Below are 22,187 nucleotides of genomic sequence, written 5' to 3' on the forward strand. Positions count from 1 at the left end.
CATGTGTGATTTTTCAACTCTTAAACGCAGAATACACAACACCCTTCAGCTGAACGACAATCAATTTGTGGATGAAATTCATTATCGGTGACCACTCGAAGATACAGGTAACAAAATTCACTTCCAATGTATGCAATTGAAAGATGACATGGATGTGAACACAATGTTAATGTCTAATGATTGATTTTCATGTGTTGGACCGATTGAGTTGTTATGCACCGTTGGTAGAACACCAGATGGAATTTTAAACTTACTTGAACGCACTAACCCCTACTCGTGATGCAGTTCTGTATTACAACGGAAGGTGGAACATGTTACGCCAAAAAAACTTTGTAGGTTATGCGTTCACAGGAATAAATCTCCAAAAATTTGATATTCCAGAAGGATGTACCATAGATGAACTGAAGGATTTGATAAAGCAAGTAGCACTTAAAGGAAATCCTCCTCATGGGATTCATGAATCCCAACTTGTAAGGTGTTTGTTTTTTTGACAACCTGCTCATTTGGAGTATTCAGACAAAGTTTTAAAATTTGAAATTATTGAGCTGAAAACTGATGACGACATGCTGAAGGTGTTGGTAGAGTCCAATTACTGGAAACAATTTGTGCCAATAGAAATTTTGGCTCTCTTTAGTAAACCGGTCATGGAAAATGAGGACGAGGTGGTTACGTCGTTGCAGGATTGAATGCTAGTTTTATTTTGCGGTGTTTCATGCGAATTATATTTGTGTCCACCATGTTCAACTAAATGTAATGTGTTAGTGTGTAAACAACTCTTTGTCGCTTTGTTTACGATTATTGTTTGTAAACAACTCTCCACAAATTCAATTTCAAATCCAAGTGAAATTTGAATAGAAATTCAAATTTTCCTCCAATTTTGTGTGACACTTAGGCTATAAATAGAGGTCATGTGTGTGCATTTTTTTAACTTTGATCATTTGAAAATTAAACTTCAGATTTCAGAGCTCTTTTAGAGCACAAAATTTCGTGTTCTTCTCTTCCTCTCCCTTCATTCATCTTCTTCTTCCTCCAAGCTCTTATCTATGGCCTCCTATGGTGGTAAGCTTCTTCTAGACTCATCTTCTCCTTGAAGTGGCGTCTCCTCTCTCTCTTCCTTCTCCATTCCGCTGCCATTCATCTTCCAAGAAGCAAAGGAATCCATTGATGAAGAAGATCCTAGGCCTACAAGCTCCAATGGAGCTTACATCACTGATGCACCGTCGGAAAGTGCTCGTATATCCAGCACTACAAACACAAAGTCAACATCAATAAAAAAACATGTATTTCGTTCTAGTTCAATTTAAATTATAAGTAACACAATATTTACCTGAAATAATGCAATGTAACTAGCCATCTGTCGTGTAGGGGTCTGCGACGCTTCATTCAGATGGTCGTACAAGTGCACCAATGTTGCCACTCCCCAAGAGAATCCCCCTGTCTGGGCCAGGTCCCTGAAAGCCTCCAAGTGCACGACATGAACATGAGTTGCACTCTTGTTAGCGAAAAGTGTGCAACCGACCAAGTGGAGGAGATACGCGCGGGCTTCTACAACCCACCGTCTGGCCCGACACCTGTTCTGGTACACCTCCCGAAGCCAGGACAACCGAACATGAGGCCTAGACGCCTGATGGGTCTCAACTCTAGCCTCCTCAGGGCTAACCTCAAGCAGCTCCGTCAACAGCACGACTGCGTCGAAAGTAACCAGCGGCTCGAAGCTATGTAACGTACTAGTGATGGGAAGGTGTAGGAGTGACGCCACGTCATCTAGAGTGATCGTCAACTCTCCTACTGGCAGGTGGAAGGTGCTGGTCTCCCTATGCCACCTCTCGACGAAGGCGGATATAAGTCCAGGATCAGTGGTGATTACCGAACACCTGATCAGTGGACTCAATCCGGTGGCCGCAATCATGCGTTCTATCTCAGGCGCTGGTCTCCCAAATTTATCTACTTTTCTATCATGGGAGACCAACTTCAGCTCGGGTCGTTCCTAAATTGAATAACACATAACAATTTATAAAAATGTTTATATAAAAAACAATCCAACTATAAATAATTATCATATAATTACTCAACGTCAAAATGTAAGTACCTCTCCATTCCAGATGCTATGTGCCACGTGCTCGACAAAACCAGTCAAAACTGATGGGTCACGTGGCCCACCAAGGAATCCCTCATCGGCAGCAGATGACCCCTCACTACCAACAGTAGCCACTCCCTCTGCGTCCGCAGCATCGACGGCGCCTGTCATCTCCGAAGTAGCATTAGACACATGAGGAACATCCTCATTCAACTGAGGCACATCCTCAGGTGTCTGAGCAACGTCCTCAATCACATGAGAAAATGAACCCGTTGCATACATACTGAAGCAGTTGGCCTACAATGTTGAGGAACTTCAGGTTGATGCGCATCCTGACTCATGTCTCTGCCTTTACCAGTTCCTAAGGCACGACCTAAACCTCTTGTTCTAACCATGATCTGAAATCATGAAGAACATTTACTTTTTTTGGTAAAATTAAGTATTAATATAATTGGTAACAAAGTTTTGTCATTACTAATTTGTTCAAATACAAGTTTTGTATGTTTCTTACTAATTTGGTCAAATTAAGTTTTGTATGTTTCTTGGACATGATCTTGTCATGTGAAATTTGAACATGAGAGGATCCATTCCCAATTCACCACTTACTACTTTTATGATTTAGAACTATTGGTTAACCTATTAAGAGTGATCTAGAGGTAACTTGTTTATCTTTGTAGCTATTATTCACCTCGTAGGAAAAGATTTCGTTGTTTTTGTGCATATGTTTATGGATCAGCTTCATTGTTCTTAGTATTATTTTAGCTACTCATTATGATGACAAGACTTTGTTATTGTTTTCATAATTTTATTTATTTGGATTGTCTTGTGTGTATAGGGACAATTTTTTCTCGTCTCATGATATGTGTGACATTGTCACTTGTTGGCAGGGGTTGAGTTGTCCCCTGAGTGATTTGGCTTACTACAAATAGTGCATGATGATTTTTATACCAATTTGTTAGGTCCTGATCTCTCATATGCACATTATCTTTCTGAACTACATTGTCATGTTGCCTTATTGTTTGTGTGTGTGTGTGTCTATTCTATTACTTACACAAATATCAAGAGTTCCTTACAATGAAATATTATCTCTATTTTGCAGTTCCTTACAATTACTTGCACAGATATCAAAAGTTTTATGAGGAAGGGGAGAGAGAGATTTTATTGACTGAAGTGTCTTCTTTGAGGGAACAGGTACTTGTGTTTCTAGAATTAATAAAGAAATAATTTCCCTTCTAGATTCCTTGTTTTTTAAGATTCTATGATTTACCTTTGTTCTGTAGTTGTTTCAATATCATGGAAGAAACTCCATGAGGGTAATTCAAATCATGATATTCAACCTCAGGTTAGTCTATAATTACCTGAAGTAGTTCATGATTTCCATTCCATTGAACATTTTATTCCCTTTTGCCTGTTAAAACAAAATGTATGCTGAAATTGTGTTTCTAAACCAGACTTACAGAGGGATATATTTGTACAAGTATGGTATGGAATTTAGTCATTGTTAGAATAGTATCTTTAATCAATTGCTTAAGCCAAAGAAGTTGTTCAAGTATATGAAGTAAAGCTGAAAACAGTAGTGGCAAAACAAGGGAACAAAATAGTTATTGAAAGTGCTAAGCAACTGAAGTATTTTCAAGATGAGGCTAGATCAATACAGAGTGATAAAAACTAAATGCACAGGTGATGCAGCAATTCTCAAGGAAATTATTGAGCATGACAGAGTCTACAACTTCCTTGTTGGTATGAATTCCGAGTTTGATCAAATCAAAATTCAAATTTTGGAAAAACAAATTACATGTGTCAATGACATGCCAGTTATTACACAAAGTGAAGATGGCAGGAATTTTCCTATATCATTGGCTAAGTCAAAAGGAGACCATGAAGCTCAAGTGTAGCATTTGTGACATAAGATAGCCTGGTTTCATGGATAGGTTTATATATAGTTGTGTTTCTGCAGATATATTTTCTTAATTTTCTCTATGAATAAGTTTTTTTGGTGTACTAATGCCTTTTGTTGACCAGAGTATCTCTAGCTAAGAGTTAAAGAAGCTATAACATTGTAACTTGGTAATATAAATTCAATTTTTCATTTCTCATATACATATACACTTTGTAATAGTAAATAAATAAAAAACTAACTAATAATATGAATAAAATGATGGTTCAGGGATAATTTTCAAAATAAAAAAATAATATACAATAAAACATGTTGCTGCGGAAGAAGGTTCTTCCGCAAGAAGGATTTCCTTCATGTGGAAGAACCTTCTTCCGTAGAAACATATGGAAGAACCTTCTTCCGCGACTATGTGCGGAAGAAGGTTCTTCCGCACGTTCACATGACCTTCGTCTTCTTCCTTGCGCAACAAGCAAAACACAAAGGTCATCTAACCTAAAGCCAGCATACACGATTAAAAGAGAAAGGAGGTTAGAACACTAACCTAGACGGCGGAAGGCGACGAAAACGCAACAAAAAACCTTGGTAGCTTCGGCAATGGAGGAAGCGCGGAGAAGAAATGGACGCCTGAGGAGAGGAAGGAAGCGCGTGGAAAAAAAATTTGAAATCAATGCTGAGTGCAATTCAGAAACATTTTTTTTTATAATTTTTAATAAAGGGTAATTTTGTCCATTCAACTAATTGCTGGGTGCACCAGCATTATTGGTGGGTGCACCTAGCAACACCCCAAAAAAGAAAGACATGTTGCAGAGAAGCAAAATCAAACCAGTTTTATAATTCTTAAATTTTAAAAAACTAAATTAAAAAAAAAAACTGTTTTAGAAAGAGAAACGACAAACAGGCTATCTATTAATTATTATCTACTTTGCTTTTTTAAAGCAGGAAATTGAAAGTAGACGACGTCAATTTCTATGTGCATGCATATGTATAAAAATATTTATTTAATAAACCCACAATTTCCTCGAACTCACTGAAAGTGGACTTTTCTATAGTTGATTTACTTAGACTAGTTTCTGATCGAAATACTTTTCAACTTACACCAGTCACGGATTTTAATTTCTATTTACACCATGCAGGAAAAACAGCCCTGTACGTAGGCCATTTAAATAAATTAATAAAAAGAAAAGTCTTCACTTTCACAGTTACGTGGAAGGTCGCATGAAGAAGACCACTTTTTTTTTCCAACGTGCAAAAGGCATCTAGCCCCGACCGATGAAGACGATATTAAAATATTGAATAATAATATATAAATATTTTATTATTTTATAAATTCTATTAATGTTTTTAATTTTTTTCTATCTTATCACAAATTCTAAGTACTTATATTATTTTTTTCTTTTTTAAGATGTTTGCATAAGTGTATGAGATAACCATTAAAATTTTCGCCCAAGTCATTTCAAAACATTTAGTTAGGAGTCAGGCTAGGGGCCAATGAATATATATAATCATCCATGTATTCCCTTCAAATATAACTTTCTCAGGCCTACACTTATTCCTAATAAATCAACCATGTTACTGTTAGCTACCACGTCGTGTATTCCCTGCTTGAAAACTTTTCTTCTTTTGCACATCCTCATCCTTCCAATAATTGTTCAACCACTTTCCTTCAACATAACCAACTTTAACGATACTGAAAGCACAAACCTGATATTTGGTGGCGAATCCAGGATTATTATTCAGAACGGAACCATTGTTCTCAACTCAGACATCGGCAATGGAGTTGGACGAGCCACCTATGGCCAACCTCTGTGCTTCAAAAACTCTTCTAACGGACATGTCACAGATTTTTCTACTCGCTTTTCGTTCACCATTGATGTGTCCAACAAAACCTTTTTCGGTGATGGCTTTGCCTTCTACGTGGCACCTCATCCCTACCAGATTCCACTCAATTCAGGTGGCGGCCGCCTCGGCTTATACGATGATAACGCACCGGCACCACACAGTAACATCGTTGCTGTCGAATTTGACACTTATGTAAACCGTTATGTTGATCCAAATATGAGGCACGTGGGGATCAACAACAACTCTGCGATGTCTCTTGCTTATGACAGGTTTGATATTGAGAGCAACATAGGGAAGATGGGGCATGCGTTGATAACTTACAATGCTTCTGCCAAACTCCTTTCTGTGTCGTGGTTCTTTGAGGGAACTAGTTCTGGTTTTACACCTAATGCTAATTCTCTTTCGTACCGTATTGACCTAGGGGAAGCTCTACCAGAGTGGGTCACTATTGGGTTTTCGGGTGCAACCGGCTCGTTAAAGGAGGAAAATGTTATTCATTCCTGGGAATTCAGTTCAACCATGAACTCTATGCATTCAGAGGTAAGCAATGAAAATGATGATAGGATCATGGTTAAATACAAGTTTCAAGTCAAAGCAGTAGTTGTTGCGGTGATGACTACTTGTGTTTTTTTTGTGCTCGTGATTATTGGAGTTTATTGGTTGATCATCAAGAAGAGAAGAAGTGAGGATGGTTATGATCTGGATAGGGAAACTATACCTAGAAGATTTTATTACAAAGAACTAGTAGCAGCCACCAATGGATTTGCTGATGATAGAAAGCTTGGACGAGGAGGCTCGGGACAGGTTTACAAAGGGATTCTGAGTTACTTAGGAAGGGATGTTGCTGTCAAAAGGATTTTCACTAACTTGGAAAATTCCGAGAGAGTTTTCATCAACGAGGTTAGGATCATAAGCCGTCTTATACATAGAAACTTGGTGCAGTTCATAGGGTGGTGCCATGAGGAAGGAGAGTTTGTGTTGGTTTTTGAGTACATGCCTAATGGAAGCCTGGACACAATCTCTTTGGGGAGAAAAAAGCTTTGGCGTGGGATGTTAGGTAATGTTAGCTATTTTGGTTTAATAAATTATTTGGTTTACATTTAAATTTCTGTACATGTACATGTACATTTTAACTAATTTTAATCCTTATATATACATTTCTTAATTCATTTTAGTTCCCACAATTTTAGATATTAAGGACGAAAACATATTATAAAAAGTGTATGTATATAAGGACTAGCTAAAGCGTCTAACTTATAGATGTAGAAATTAAAACATAAAGATTATAAGGTATAGCAATGAAATGAGTAATTAAACCTAGTTATACTTTTATCTTCTTTTATATGTTTTTTTTTCCAGCTTAACATATTTATCTACTCTTATTGAAACCTTTGCGATATTTTACGTTCTCAATTCTCTTTACAGGTATAAGGTAGCTTTAAGCGTGACTTTAGCACTTCGTTATCTTCATGAGGATGCAGAGCAATGTGTTCTTCATAGGGATATTAAGTCAGCAAACGTGTTGTTGGACACGAATTTTAACACCAAACTTGGTGATTTTGGGATGGCAAAGTTGGTGGATCCAAGGTTGAGAACTCAAAGGACAAGGGTGGTGGGGACTTATGGGTACCTTGCTCCAGAATATATCAATGGAGGCAGGGCTAGTAAGGAATCAGACATTTATAGTTTTGGTGTTTTGGCTCTTGAAATTGCATGTGGAAGGAGGACTTACAAAGATGGGGAGTTTCATGTGCCTCTTGTGAAATGGGTGTGGCAACAATATGTGGGAGGGAATGTTCTGAATGTTGTTGATGAGAGACTAAACAAGGAGTTTAATGTGAATGAAATGACAAGCTTGATTATTGTGGGGTTGTGGTGTACTAACCCAAATGACAAGGAAAGGCCCAAGGCTGCACAAGTAATCAAGGTTCTTCAGCTTGAAGCGCCATTGCCAGTGCTACCACTTGATATGCATGATCGTCCTCCTCCTTCTCTAGCTATGCACGCACAACAACCCACTAATTATTCCTCACAATCACTACCTTTCACTAACAGCATTATAAGTGTTGGACGTTAATTTGCTAAGTTAGGCTTTGAACTCATCTATTTCAAGCAGTAGGTTTAAGTAGTTATGCGTTTTATGTATAATTCATTTTGTTTTATGATTTTGATTTCTTTTGAGACAAAATGTAATGGTTGGAATATATAATTTACCTTTGAATAATGTTTGTTTCACTTTCTTAATTAAGTTTTTACACTAACCATTAATGGAAAGCAGTCATGTGAATTATCATATAATTCTTAAGCTATCAATTCCTTAAAAAAAGAAACATAAAGAGAAAAAAAAAATCTAAAATTTAAAACAACTAGACAACAAAAGAAAACGTGCAAGACTAAGCAACAAGATTGCAACTACCTAGAAAACTACAAAAAACACAACTCCACATATATGTTGCGCCACATGGAAGACCTTGACCAGCCTGCTCTATGACAAGGTTACCCGAGGTAAAAGTTGCTTTATTGAGCAACACTTGAATTATGAAATTAATAAACAATATACACCTAAAAGGGGGAGTTTAATCGGGTGTTCGTCAACATGGAAAACTTTTTTTTTCGCAAATGACTTTTTAAGTTAATAGAAAAGGAAATCTTCCAACATTAAAACATAAGAAAAGGGAAAGAAAAAGCATAAAACAAGAATTATATTAGTTTGCTCAACTTTGAACCACATCTAATCCCACCACCCAGAAGGAATCCATTTAGCCTAACCAGGTTAGGCTAAGTATTCTTCTCAGCTTGTTCGGGCCTTACAACAGTGATCTTATATATAACTCAACATCACAAAACCTAACTATTTGTTCATCATCAAGCCTTTCCAAGTTTACACAAACAATATGCTTGATGTAACAAAAAATCAACTCATTTATGAGAATATATATATATATATATATATATATATATAAGCGGCAAAACGATTATATATATAAATAAGAGGGCACTAGAAGTGCCCTTGAATGTATACATAGTAAATAACTATCCCTAAATCAACATATATAAATGGCCACTGGTTACAGAGAATTTACGAGAGTGATCAAATAAATTCTATGTAACCAAAGTCAATAGTTGATCGAGAGACCCCCAAACCTAACTCCGTGATATATATAACAATTACAACTACAATGATTAGATGTCCCTTCCACCAATTGACGGATTCAACCAAGCTATACTATTGTAGCTATGAAATGGATGTTAGCAGTATCATCCCACTTCCAACACCTAAATCCACCGACACACAAGTCCACTCAAAACACCCCATCAGAAACTATCCAAATAGAGAGTCCCACATACTCGAGTTAAGTCTAACAGTAACATCAACAACACAACACACAACTCATATTCCAGGAATATAATTAGTCATGAAGGCAGACACTTGGGTTACTAGCCCACTGAACATACAAGAATTGGAAGCTAGGATGTTTGTTGGACAACCACGTCTATGATAAGAAAAAAGGATATCATCAAACAATTTTGTAAAAGCAACCTCAGTATCATTGAAAATGGCTGCATTTCTGGCCTTCCAACGCAAAAACATAACTGCGCGCCATATGATTTTCCAAGGATTTAACTATGAAGGGCAATGTAGTCAAATTCGTAGCTCGAAAGTGGAACAAAGAGGAGATAAAAGATCATGATTAAGATCGTAACACGACTCGTAAGAGTTATACAGGTGTATAAAAAAATTATATTTACAAACATATACATACATTAAAAAAAAGTTATAAAAGTATTATCAAAATGTATGTTTATTTTTTTATTTTATTATACCGCTTGCAACGGCAATTATTTTCTTTTTTCTTTTTTGGAAAGGCTGCAATTATTTTCTGAACCTCAAGCATGTGATGTCGGCCTAATCATTGCTTTTTTAAATCTAGTCGTATCGATTAATTATTTAATTCCTAGATGTAATTTTTTTGGAGTATCGTTCGGATTTAAAATTAAATTTTTTTTATAGAAAATATATATATATATATATATATATATATATATATATATATATATATATATATATATTTATAAAGTTCCATTCCAAGTTAACTCTTATTCAAAGATGAAGCCTGTCCACAGCTTTGAGCCTGCTATTCTAAGTCGTCCTCGTTCCAAGTCAAGAAAGATGAAATCAACAGTCATATTCTTATATCACTAAGTCAAGGCCATTTCAAGTACGTTGATGAAGCTTGTCCACAGCTTTGAGCCTGCTATTCTAAGTCGTCCTCATTCCAAGTCAAGAAAGATGACATCAACAGTCATATTCTTATATCACTAAGTCAAGGCCATTTCAAGTACGTCCGGTTAGGTAATATATATATATATATATATATATATATATATATATATAAAATTCATATCTTAATTATTTTAAAAAGTTTAATTAGATTCCTTAGTTATTAAAAGATTTAATCAAATCCTTTAACTACTTTTAAAAAAAAAAAATTCAATCAAAAATTATATATTTTATTATACAGAAGAATCTAATTACAGTGTTTTAAGTAATTAAAGAAACTAATTGAAGTTTCAAATAACTAAATGATCCAATTGAGGAACCAAAATGAACATTTTAATAATTAAGAAATTAAATTAAACTTTAAAATATAATTAAAAAACCAATTGTATAAAGAGTATCTTAAATGGGTGTTTTTGAACTAAGTTTTTAAGCTCAAAAGTTCTCTGATAGAGGTTGGATTCTAGAAAAAACATTTTCAAAAATTTATTTTTTTCAAAAAAATATTATTTTTTAATATCTTTTTTCATAGTTAACTTCAAACGTGAAATCTAAAAAAAAAAATTATTCAAGAAATTAAATTGATATTAAAATGTACTGTTAAAACATCAACGAGAAAAATTCTTAAACCCTATAAGACAATATAGAACCTAAAAAAAATCATTCAAAAATTCAAAATAAATTCTTCCACTACAAAACAAAGACTATTGTATATATAGATCCTAGTCTATTTTTACGCGTCATATAAATTATAAAATAATCGGTTCCATGACTCCCCTATATATATATATATATTGGTGAATCCCCTAAAAATATATATAAGACAATGATGAATCATCTTTTTCTCAAGCCAAGTCTCATATCACTCAGCCGTAACAAACAAACCATGTTGGCTACCTCTGCATGTTTCCACTACTTAGAAACTTTTCTTCTTTTGTGCACCCTTATGATCCTTCCCATTGTTAAACCACAACCACCACTTTCCTTCAACATAACCAATTTCAACGACAGTACTGGAATCGCCAGCCTCATTGGATGTGTAGGCGTAGCCAGGATTGGCAACGGAACTATAGTACTCACCAACTCACTCAACAACAACAACGACAACAACAGTAGTTTTGATTTTGGACGAGCCATCTATGGCCAACCTATGCGCCTCAAAAACACTTCTAACGGACATGTCGTCGTAACGGATTTTTCTACTCGCTTTTCATTCTCTTCATTCTCCATCGATGGGTCCACTGAATCCGATTTCGGTGAAGGCTTCGCCTTCTACATGGCACCCATTGCCTACCATATTCCGCTCGGTTCAGGTGGTAGTCGTCTTGGGATATACGGTGACAAAGTACACGACCCTACTAACATTGTTGCTGTCGAATTTGACACCTTTCAAAACGTTGGTTTTGATCCACCACTAAACCAGCACGTGGGGATAAATAACAACTCTGTGGTTTCCCTGGCTTACGCAAGGTTTATTTTTTTTTTTTAATTCAAAAATATTAATTATTAGTTTATTAGTTTTTGTTAATAAGAGGCATGGAATTCACCATATTACCCTCCTTCTTCTTCTTCTTCTTCACCACTTAATCAATCTTATAATTCGTGTCAGGTTGGATATTGAGGGCAACATAGGGAATATGGGGCATGTCTTGATAACTTACAATGCTTCTGCCAAACTCCTTGCTGTCTCATGGTTTTTTGAGGGAAGAAATAGTTCTAGTTCTGCGCCTGAAGCTTCTCTTTCACACCAGATTGACCTCGGGGAAATTCTACCAGAGTGGGTCACTGTTGGGTTTTCGGGTGGGAACGGGAATTCCAAAGGGAAAAATGTTATTCATTCCTGGGAATTCAGTTCAAATATGGATCTAAAATCCACTCGTAATCCAGAGGTAATAAACAAAGGAAGTGACGACATAACTAAATGTAAGTTTCAAGTCAAAGTAGTAGTTGTTGCAGTGACTTGCTCTATTATTATTTTTGTGGTCATGGTTATTAGTGCTTCTTGGTTCATTATCAACAAGAGAAGAACCGGTGATGGTTTTGGTTTGGATCATAGAGCAGCTATTCCTAGAAGGTTTAGTTATAACGAATTAGTTGCAGCCACCAACGGTTTTGCAGATGATGGAAGGCTCGGAGAAGGAGGCACTGGACAAGTTTATAAAGGGATTCTGGGCGATTTAGGGCGCGTGGTTGCAGTGAAAAGGATCTTTTCTGATGTTGAAGATTCAGAGAGAATGTTTACGAACGAGGTGAATATTATAAGTCGTCTTATACATAGAAACCTTGTGCAATTCTTGGGGTGGTGCCACGAGCAAGGTGAGCTATTACTGGTTTTTGAGTACTTGACTAATGGAAGTCTTGACACTCATATCTTTGGCAACAGAAGAACTTTGACATGGGATGTGAGATACAAGATAGCGTTAGGTGTGGCGAGAGCACTTCGATATCTTCATGAAGACGCGGAGCAGTGTGTTCTTCATAGGGATATAAAGTCAGCTAACATTTTGTTAGACACGGATTTCAATACTAAGGTTAGTGACTTTGGGATAGCAAAGTTGGTGGATCCAAGATTGAGGACTCAGAAGACAAAGGTGGTGGGGACGTATGGGTACCTTGCTCCAGAATATTTAAACGAAGGAAGGGCTAGCAAGGAATCTGACATGTATGGTTTTGGGGTAGTTGTGTTGGAGATAGCATGTGGAAGGAAGACTTACCAGGATGCGGAGCATAATCATGTGCCTTTGGTGAATTGGGTGTGGAAACATTATGTGGAAGGGAATATTTTGAATGTTGCTGATAAGGGATTGAACATGGATTTTGATGTGGATGAAATGACATGCTTGCTCACTGTGGGACTATGGTGTACCCTCCATAACCACAAGAAAAGACCACATGCAGAACAGGTTATTAGTGTTCTTAAGCAAGAAGCTACATTGCCAAAGCTTTCTACATGAAATGAGAGTGCAAATGACGGAGTTACAGTGACGTGAGAGGTCGCAAATGAGAGTGCAAAAGAGTTTGAGTGAGAGTGATGACAATGAGAGGTTTCAAAGTTATCGGGCTTCAGGGTTTTGGTGGACAATATCAATTTTCTTAAAAAGATGGATGTTAAAGAAGTAAGTTAACATCGATTTTATAAAAAAAAATAGATGCTGAGTTTTTTTATGTTTTCAGTAACATAGATTTTCCCATTATCAGTTTTTTATAAAATTCATATTAACATGAGTTGGTTAACATCAGTTCTATTTAACATCAGTTCTATTCAAAATCGATGTTATCAAAATTGGTTAACATTCATTCTTTAAAAAATAATATTAAAAAATTCGTGTTAATATCAATTTTACAAAAAATCAATGTTAAAAAATTCGTGTTATTTATGAAATTGTCATCACATTTTTATTAATATCTATTTTATGAAATTAAAACCATTTTTTATAATAGTGTATGAAACAAACCTTGTCGTGGGGGTCGAGGTCGGGGCCAATTACCCGTCGTTTTTGTCGGGGAACTTGTTTGTTACACCTGAATATATAGAAGTGGAAAAACTTCAAAAAGTTCAACGAGTCTTGGCTTATTCCACTCGTTCTATGCAGTAAAGACTTGGTTCAATTATACCAAGTAAATAACATGTGAATAAACATATATACTACCATATATCAAATCAAAACTAAATCAATTGTATTATCTCATTGTTAAGCTACTTCTTCTTATTTACGTTGGACTAACATACCATTGTATTAACGTTTTAAGCCAAAAGTTGAAAAAATCAAGAGAAAGAAACATGCCTTAAATGTCATTTTTTATGTCGTGCACGAGATCATAGTAATTGGGACTCAAGCAGTACACAATACGAAGACCAATTAAAAAAAAAAGTGTCAATCAGTCAAACTTCATGTAGCTCCTTTTATTTAAACAAGCTCGATCAACCAATTTATAGAACAACCTTAATTTCTCTGTCAAAATTAAACAAATATTTTGCTATTCCACTTTCTCTCACCCATTAGCCTTTGATATGAATTTCTTATTAACACCATTAAACAATGAGAAAAAAAAGAAAAACCACTGAGATTACCAGCGAATATGGTGATCACAACTTTTCTTGAAACAACTGAATCTATAAATTTCAACATAACAAACTTCAACGACCCTGAGAGTGCAAAAAACATGGCATAAGAGTGATGAACAACGAGGGGTCCATAGACCTAAACATAGTGAGCTATCTTTTTCAAGTAGGAAGAGCCTTGTCCGGAAAAGTTAGAGTATATAAATGAGGGACAATTTTAACCCTTAAGTTAACTTTATTCTAAAAATCTAAAATTGTTTCAGAACATATTCAAGATTAATTCAAAGGGTCACTCACTATATTATCCACGCATCAAGCCCAAAAAATGCTAGATGTGAGGGAATGTATTGAGAAAAACTCAAGTCTGATATTAGCTAAAAGTAAAGTAAGTTATAGTGAGGGGCAATCCTCACCCCTTGAATTAGGTTTTGGGGTTGAGTTAGGCCTAAATTCACATTCTAAGAATCTAAGAGTTCTAACCAACATATCCACGTCGTTCACCTTCACCATTGAAAGAGCTGCAACAGAAAACATAGGTGACGGTTTCACCTTTTACATAGGCTACCAGATTCCTCCAAATGCAACTAATGGCACTTTTGGCCTTTTCAACGTCACCTCCAATCCCTTCATTCCCCAAGTTGCAGCTTTGGACTTTGACTTGTGACACTTTGTTTATTTGCCTTTTTTTTAATGGACTTTGTGAGATTTGATAAACTTCTTCATTAAATGATGAAGATGTACCTTTTGACTTGTTGGATGCTTGTAGCTTTGGGCTTTAACTTATAATTAGTTTTTCACCTGACTCATCTAATGATATTTGTTGTGGTGAAGTAGACTCCTTTTTTTAATAAAAAATATTAATTAGTGAATGAAAGTGCATTTGCAAAGGGTATACAATATTGGGTATGTCAGTCTTATTTGCATTTTGGGTGTGAAGGAGTTCAAGTGTTGTTGAGCTTAGAATTTGTTGCATATCTCAATTGAACATTGTGAATGTTGCTACATTGGTATCATAAAGACTTTCAATTGTATCTTGAACCTAAAAAAGATTTAAAAGTTTTCAATATTTATTTAACTGTTATAAAAAATAATTCTTTATATACAAAACATTAAACTTGGTTGTTGGGTACTTGGATAGCTGTTTGCATTCTCTACAACTGTATTGATTTACCTTTTTTGTAACTTTCTTTTGGCATCTCTCACATGCAACATAATTCTAATCGAACCATTGATCTCATTGATTGTTGCATGAATTGTGAACAAATTATCCGATTATTTTATATATGTTAAAACTAAGAAAAAATAAAGTATTATTGAATATTATGAATATCTGTGGCTCTGATTCTCATCTCATGAACATTATATCTTGCAAAGATCTCTATTTTTTGAAATTCTCTCGTCAAGATCAATGTTGGTAGAACTTGGAGGAGATAGTTCTTTTATTTGATGTTGCTCCATTTTTTTTCTACAAAGTAGTTATTTAAAATAAAATTTATAACTTTTTAGCTACATCAATCAAAAAACTAGAATAAACTAATGATTTTGTTTATTGAATGTTACAAAATGTGTATAATAAAATAAAATAAAAAAGGAAGTTCATTTTACTATATATTGAACTTTGCAAAATTAGGATTGTCTAGATTGATATAAATCTTTGTACTTGAAGTTGAGTTGATCGAATACTCATCTGAAAAATAATTATTAAAATATAATTATTAGTAAATTAAAATTATTATAGTAAATAAAATATACAAAAATTATTGTAAGAAGAAAGTATGATATAGACTTAATTGAATTAAAATTCTTTATTTATTAAATAAGTTGAATTGAAAACAATACTTAAGATAGTAAAGAAACATCTCAAATAAATAAATAAAAATCAAATTAAATAAGCATGCTAATATAAAAATAAAGAGATAGAAAATTATGGATCAATTTTTTATTTAAATGTTATTTAAAGATTTTATATATATATATATATATATATATATATATATATATATATATATATATATATATATATATATATATATATATAAGTAAAGGAAAAGAGATAGAGTAATAAGATATATAAGGTATAGAATATAAATTTTGTTAAGGATTTTAAATGTGTGAAAGTAATCAAACCTTTGAATTTCTTAACCATGATAAAAGTGATTGCAATTATCTTTGAGCTTTCTTCTTGAATGTTGATTGCTTTTTCAGATTTTGAGACTATGTTTGTCTACAAAGTAACTTTAACAACTTCATTTTTTAAAATAACCAATAAAAAGGAGATGTGAAAATATAATGTTCTATATTACATTATATTGTTTAAAGAAATGTGTATATTAATGAATTGTTCAAAATTATTATTTAAACAAAATTTATAATTAATAAAGTAAGGATAATTTATTTACTCTTTTAGTTGCAATTTCAATCTCCTTATTTTTTGTTGGTTTGCCACTAACAAGTACCTTTTCATTTCCAAGTGCATGAAGTATACCAATAATGTCTATAATAAAAATATGAGATATGTTGGAGTGAAATAAATTAGTTATGAATTTGCAAAAAAATTAATGTTGTACTTGTTAAGACAGCTCTATCATCCATCCTCATCCTTTGAGCTAGAGTTTCCATTGAACCAAACTCAAAATAGTATAGAGGAATGCTAATGGATATGTTATTGATTTTCTTGACAACATTAGTAAGCAAAAATAATCCTTTAAATATTCTTTTGAGAGGTTTATATGCATCACTTGTTGAGATAATTCTTAAATTATATATGGTGTATAAGTTTGCCTCATGTAAAATATCATTGAATTTTAAAATCATATTTTCCCGCTACATATAGTGGACTTTTTTATTGCAGTATATTTAAAAGTGCAAATCAGGTTAAAATTAAAAACATTAAATAAATTTAATCAATATAAAATTTGTTTAAAGTAATTTAATGTAAAAAAATTTGCATTTTGTGACATGTAATATTGGAGATAGTAAATAAAGTTATATTTGCAATAGTTAAAGTTGATGTGAAATATATTTTTTACAAACTAATATGAAAAATAAATAAATTTCAACTTTGTTTAACCAACATATTTTTTTATAGATTAGTTTGAACACTAATTTTAGATCATGAACTTTGTTGATGTGAAATATATATTTATATTTATAGAATAGAAAATATATTAGAATTTAGAAATTACTAATATGAAAAAACTAAATGATATGTAAAATATATATAAAAAAATAGTTATAGAATATAATATAAAACATTGAAGAATGGGGATTGTGAACTCGAGAAATATTTGAAGATCAATAAGATTGAATCAAAATATTTTTGTATATGATTTTGTTATATTGTGAGTAACATTAAAGAAAGAAAAAGGAAAAGAAAAGTGAGGCATAAAAGGAGAATGTTTTCCTTTTTGATATCATCAATTTTGTTAACGTGACGGCTTAAGAGTAAAGGAATTCAACTTTTATATTTTATAAATAGATTATTTGAAAATAAAATTTGATAAAAAAAATTAACAAAAACATATATAGAAGTACAGGACCTGGTGGTGATTAAAACAAGTAATGTGATAAAAGATATAGAAGAAAAATATATTGTGAAGAATATGTTCTGAAAAAATATATTCTAAAAAAAAGTATATGAATGTATATTGGAAAGAATATGTTGTGAAAAAATATATTCTAAAAAAAATTATATGAATGTTCACCGACCCCACCGTCGGAGCCGGTAAGAAAGAAAGAAGCCCAACTAAACTAACGACAAGTCAAATCGTACTTCTCCTTTCATTAAACTATATTTTCTTCACGATTTCCTCTAATTACAGACATAGCCCCGCATTCGACGAAACGCAACCTCGTTCATTGCAACTCCTCTGTTAAACTTGTGAGTCATTTCATTTCCAAACGCTTTAGAGGCCCATCTTCCAATCATGTGAATTTTGTAATTTGTTTTACAATATAACAATTGGGGTTTTGTCAAAATTGTTACTTGCTGTAGTTTGATCTGTTAACATAGGAACTGAAGTTATTATAGTAGCTAGATGATGATGATGATGATGAATACGATGATGCTTTTTGCTCCGCCTTTTTCCCTCTGATGTTGTTTGGCTTTACCTTTTTGGACTAATGAGTTTATGATTTTACTGTTTTTTATTTGTTAGAGATTAGAGATATGCAGAAGTGTTCAGAATTGCTTGATTTTACTATTGTTCAATTTTAATGCCGTCATGATGATGAAATCTAAGTTTGAGTGTGGAAACCAAGATGCTATTGTTGATGATGGAGAAATTAGTTTGAATAATGGTCAGCTGCTACTGCAAGACATTCAAGAAATAAGCAAAGCTCTTTATGCCCCTTCTAGACCTTCCTTCTCCTCAGTTCATAATCGATCCAAGTCTGCGGGAAAAACCCATTTGTCGAAACCTCAAGTTGCCCTAACCCCCGGATTTCTAAAGGAAGATCTGTTTCCTAGGGACAAGAAATTGTCTTCAGCATGGAATTGGAAGAAGCCTTTGAAGGTTTTGACCCACATTGGTGGTCAAAAGTTCAAATGTTGCTTTAACCTTCATGTCCACTCTATTGAGGGCCTTCCTTTGAGTTTTGATGGCATTAGGTTGTGTGTGCATTGGAAAAGGAAAAACAACATTCTGCAGACACGCCCAGCAAGGGTTTTCCAGGGTGTTGTGGAGTTCAATGAAACTTTGAGTCATGGATGTTCTGTTTATGCTAGTCGTGCTGTGTCTGGTCACTCTGTCAAGTACGAGTCTAAGCGTTTCTTGATATATGCCTCTATTGCAGGGGCACCTGAACATGACATAGGGATCCATCAGGTTGATCTCACAAGGCTTTTACCTCTGACTTTAGCAGAGTTAGGGGGTGATAGAAGTTCGGGGAAATGGAGCACAAGTTTTAGGTTGACAGGAAAAGCTGTAGGAGCGAGCCTAAATGTTAGTTTCAGCTATCAAGTAATGAAGCATGAGTTAATGGAATTTGGTGGTGATAATTTGAATGTTCTCAACCTTGTTAATCTGAAGCCAGGCAGGCCAAGCAGCACAAGCAGTGTTTTGGATTTTAGTCCTATCCCTTTTCATTCTGATGATATGATTTTATCCCGTGAAACATTGATGAATTCCAGCTCAAGTCTTTCCAAATCAATCAGTTTCCTATATCAAAAACTTGATGAGGGGAACATCCACAATTCAGCACAAGCAGACTCGGAGCATTTTGGACCACTTAAATCCCATGTTGTTACAGAATCAGAGTCACCTCTAGAATCAAATCAACATGAACCTGATGACAATGAATTTTCCATTATTGAACAAGTAGAAACATTGGAAGGGGATTCCTTGGAACTTGGTCAGATAGGAAATCAAACAGTTGATTTGTCAACAGTTGAAATCATTGATGTGGATGATATTATTAAGGAAGATGACATATTTATTGACAAGAACACGAGATTTGATTCAATGGATAACATATGCACTAGTTGTGTAAATGACACTATGGCAGATGACAGCAAACATAAACGCAGTAGTTCATGTGTCAGTATAACTTGCATCAAGGATGCTGATATACTTCCTGAGACATCAAAGTTTCTTGACCAAGAATGCTACCTTAATGTTAAATCAAATTATAAATCACATAGAATGGAAAAAAAATCAAGTAGCTTGGATTTTATCACTGAATCTATTGCAAATGATTTCTTAAACATGCTGGCCATGGAGAGTGGTTCATTTGGCTCAAGTTGCGATGGTGATCCCAAGTCTCCCAGAGAGAAGCTTTTAAGAGAGTTTGAAGAAGAGGCTCTAGCTTCAGGTAACTTCACCTTTGATTTCATTGCAAATGAAGAGGAATTGGGGACAGGTACAGTTGTAGATAGTTATGGGGATTGTACTGTGGACTCAGATTTGTCTTTATTTATTCAAGCTGCTGAAGAGGAGCATGCAAGGGAGAATCAGTTATTGATGCAGAGAAGGAAGGCCAAAATTCTTGAAGACCTGGAAACTGACTCATTGATGCAACTTTGGGGTTTAAATGAGAAGGATTTTGAAAATTCTCAGGGAACTTATTCTGGTGGTTTTGGAAGTCCAATTGAACTACCCAATGAAGAATCCTCCGTATTACCTTCAATTGGACAGGGGCTTGGTTCATTTGTTCAAACTATGGGTGGAGGCTTTCTGAGGTCCATGAGTCCTTCCCTGTTCAGGAATGCTAAAAATTGTGGGAACCTCATCACCCAGGCTTCTAATCCAGTTGTTTTACCTGCAAAAATGGGTAATGACATACTGGAGATACTGCAGCATGTGGCTTCTGATGGAGTTGAAGAACTGTGTCATCATATCTATAAATTAATGCCTTTGCAGGATATCACTGGGAAATTCATTGAACATATTGTGCAGAAAGCGACAACAGATGAAGGGGCTCCTGTAAGGTTAGCAACTGTGTTTGTGGCATTACTTGTGAAAGACTCTTTCATCTAAAGTATTTGATTTCTTTTTTTCTGATTTCCTTTCTTAATTCTGTTTCAGGCAGGGGTCATGGCAGCATGATTTGTTTGAAGAATTTCCATGTGGTTATTTAACAGATGAAGGCACGAGCTTGGACACTGTGTCTCCTGAAGCTGTAGGTCCCATGACTGTTAATAAGATTGAAGCCCGTTTGATCGATGGGTTAAGAATACAGTCTGGCATGTTGAATGAGGAGGCACCATCATATATCCGTCCCCAACATGCAAAGACACCTGCTGTTGGAGGCAGAAGAACCAACTGGAAGGGGTTTCCCACATCAGAGAGAATTGCTAAATTGCAACTAGAAGATTGTGGAGAAAGTGGCAATGATAATGATGGATTAATGGGGCTGTCAATAACATTTGATCAGTGGTTGAGATTGGATTCTGGCACCATTGAAGGAGATCAGAATTCAGAGCAAATTTTGAAGATCCTTGAAGTACACCATTCTAAAATCAGAGAGTTAGATGAATTGAAAAATGCCACGGACTGGTTAAAATCATATGGCAGAAAGCTCGGACATTATGGACTCTTAGGGAACCATCTAACAGTGGCTTTTATGATCCAGCTCAGAGATCCTCTACGAAATTATGAGCCTGTTGGTGTTCCAATGCTGGTTCTGACTCAGGTAGAAAGAGTTTGCATTAGTGCAACACCACAAGACTACAGCGATTTTCTTGATGAAAAGGAAAAGGGAATGGACAATGAGGCCCTGCTAAATGAGACAAGTAGCAAGAGTATGGAATATACGAATACTGACAACGAAGCCACTCAATTTCGTTTTAAAATCAAAGAGATTCATCTCTCAGGAGTCCTCAGCAAAGCCGGAAGCAAGCAACGTTGGGGTACTGCAACTCAGCAACAGTCTGGGATCCGGTGGTTACTTGCCAGCGGCATGGCCAGTGCTGCCAAACATTCATCTTCAACATCAAAGGCAATTGTATTATCATCCCCTCTGTTTACCAAGAAGTTGCTGAATGAGGATGCCCTGTGGAGCATTTCTTGTGTTAATAGTATCATGGGGCCTAATAGTAAAGAGCTGCCAGCTGAAAATGTACACATTCGGAACCCTGATATCATCTTCCCAAGTTGAACTGTCAGATCATTTCTTACATGCAATATAGTCATTTTTTTCTTTTTTCTTTTTTTAAATTTCTCCATGTAGATAGTTGTTATAGTATGTTAAGTTATACGAGTCAGCTTGCCCAAATTTTTAAATTATATGTTAAAATTTCTGGTCTTCTTGGAAGCGACCCTTTTTTCTTTCAATTACCCTTCCTGATGTATACTCAAATCTAAAGACTAAACACAGTTTGGCTATTTTGTTTGGTTTGATATGCAACTGCTAATGCTGCTTGCAATTAATAAAATGTGACTGATTACGTCTAAATTATTGTGCCTTTACTTTTCAATTGTCATGGCTAACTTGTTTGTGTATAAAAAATTTCTTAACCACAATTGCCAGTTGAGACATAGGCATGTAAGAAAAAATATATAACAAAGTAAAGTTGAATTAAACTTCTTTTATA

The 22,187-nt window shown here is 34.7% G+C and overlaps 3 protein-coding genes and 1 pseudogene across 4 annotated transcripts; 3 read left to right on the forward strand and 1 right to left on the reverse strand.

Annotated features, from left to right (window-relative positions):
- Positions 1-1,206: 1,206 nt before the first annotated feature.
- Positions 1,207-2,359, reverse strand: LOC102666005 (protein MAIN-LIKE 1-like). The gene is made up of 3 exons (XM_006601624.1): positions 2,090-2,359; positions 1,328-1,987; positions 1,207-1,245 (listed from the first exon to the last, which is right to left on the reverse strand). Exons 1-3 carry the CDS (start codon positions 2,357-2,359, stop codon positions 1,207-1,209), a joined length of 969 nt encoding a protein of 322 aa, XP_006601687.1.
- A 3,066-nt stretch (positions 2,360-5,425) lies between these two features.
- On the forward strand, positions 5,426-8,576 carry LOC100795785 (L-type lectin-domain containing receptor kinase IX.1-like; annotated as a pseudogene).
- Positions 8,577-10,642: 2,066 nt separating this feature from the next.
- LOC100796302 (L-type lectin-domain containing receptor kinase IX.1) lies at positions 10,643-13,325 on the forward strand. The gene is made up of 2 exons (XM_003549285.4): positions 10,643-11,562; positions 11,702-13,325. Exons 1-2 carry the CDS (start codon positions 10,919-10,921, stop codon positions 13,044-13,046), a joined length of 1,989 nt encoding a protein of 662 aa, XP_003549333.3. The 5' UTR covers positions 10,643-10,918; the 3' UTR covers positions 13,047-13,325.
- Positions 13,326-17,874: 4,549 nt separating this feature from the next.
- On the forward strand, positions 17,875-22,048 carry LOC102659940 (protein PLASTID MOVEMENT IMPAIRED 1-RELATED 2). Of its 2 annotated transcripts, none has more exons than XM_006601157.3 (3): positions 17,875-18,035; positions 18,313-20,582; positions 20,680-22,048. In XM_006601157.3, exons 2-3 carry the CDS (start codon positions 18,379-18,381, stop codon positions 21,749-21,751), a joined length of 3,276 nt encoding a protein of 1,091 aa, XP_006601220.1. In that variant the 5' UTR covers positions 17,875-18,035; positions 18,313-18,378; the 3' UTR covers positions 21,752-22,048. The 2 variants fall into 2 exon arrangements, with proteins under 2 accessions (XP_006601220.1, XP_014625526.1); XM_014770040.3 differs by having other exon boundaries at positions 17,876-18,035; positions 18,320-20,582.
- Positions 22,049-22,187: the final 139 nt, after the last annotated feature.

Source organism: Glycine max, chromosome 17, assembly GCF_000004515.6.
Source record: "Glycine max cultivar Williams 82 chromosome 17, Glycine_max_v4.0, whole genome shotgun sequence".
In the NCBI taxonomy this organism is placed as follows: domain Eukaryota; kingdom Viridiplantae; phylum Streptophyta; class Magnoliopsida; order Fabales; family Fabaceae; genus Glycine; species Glycine max.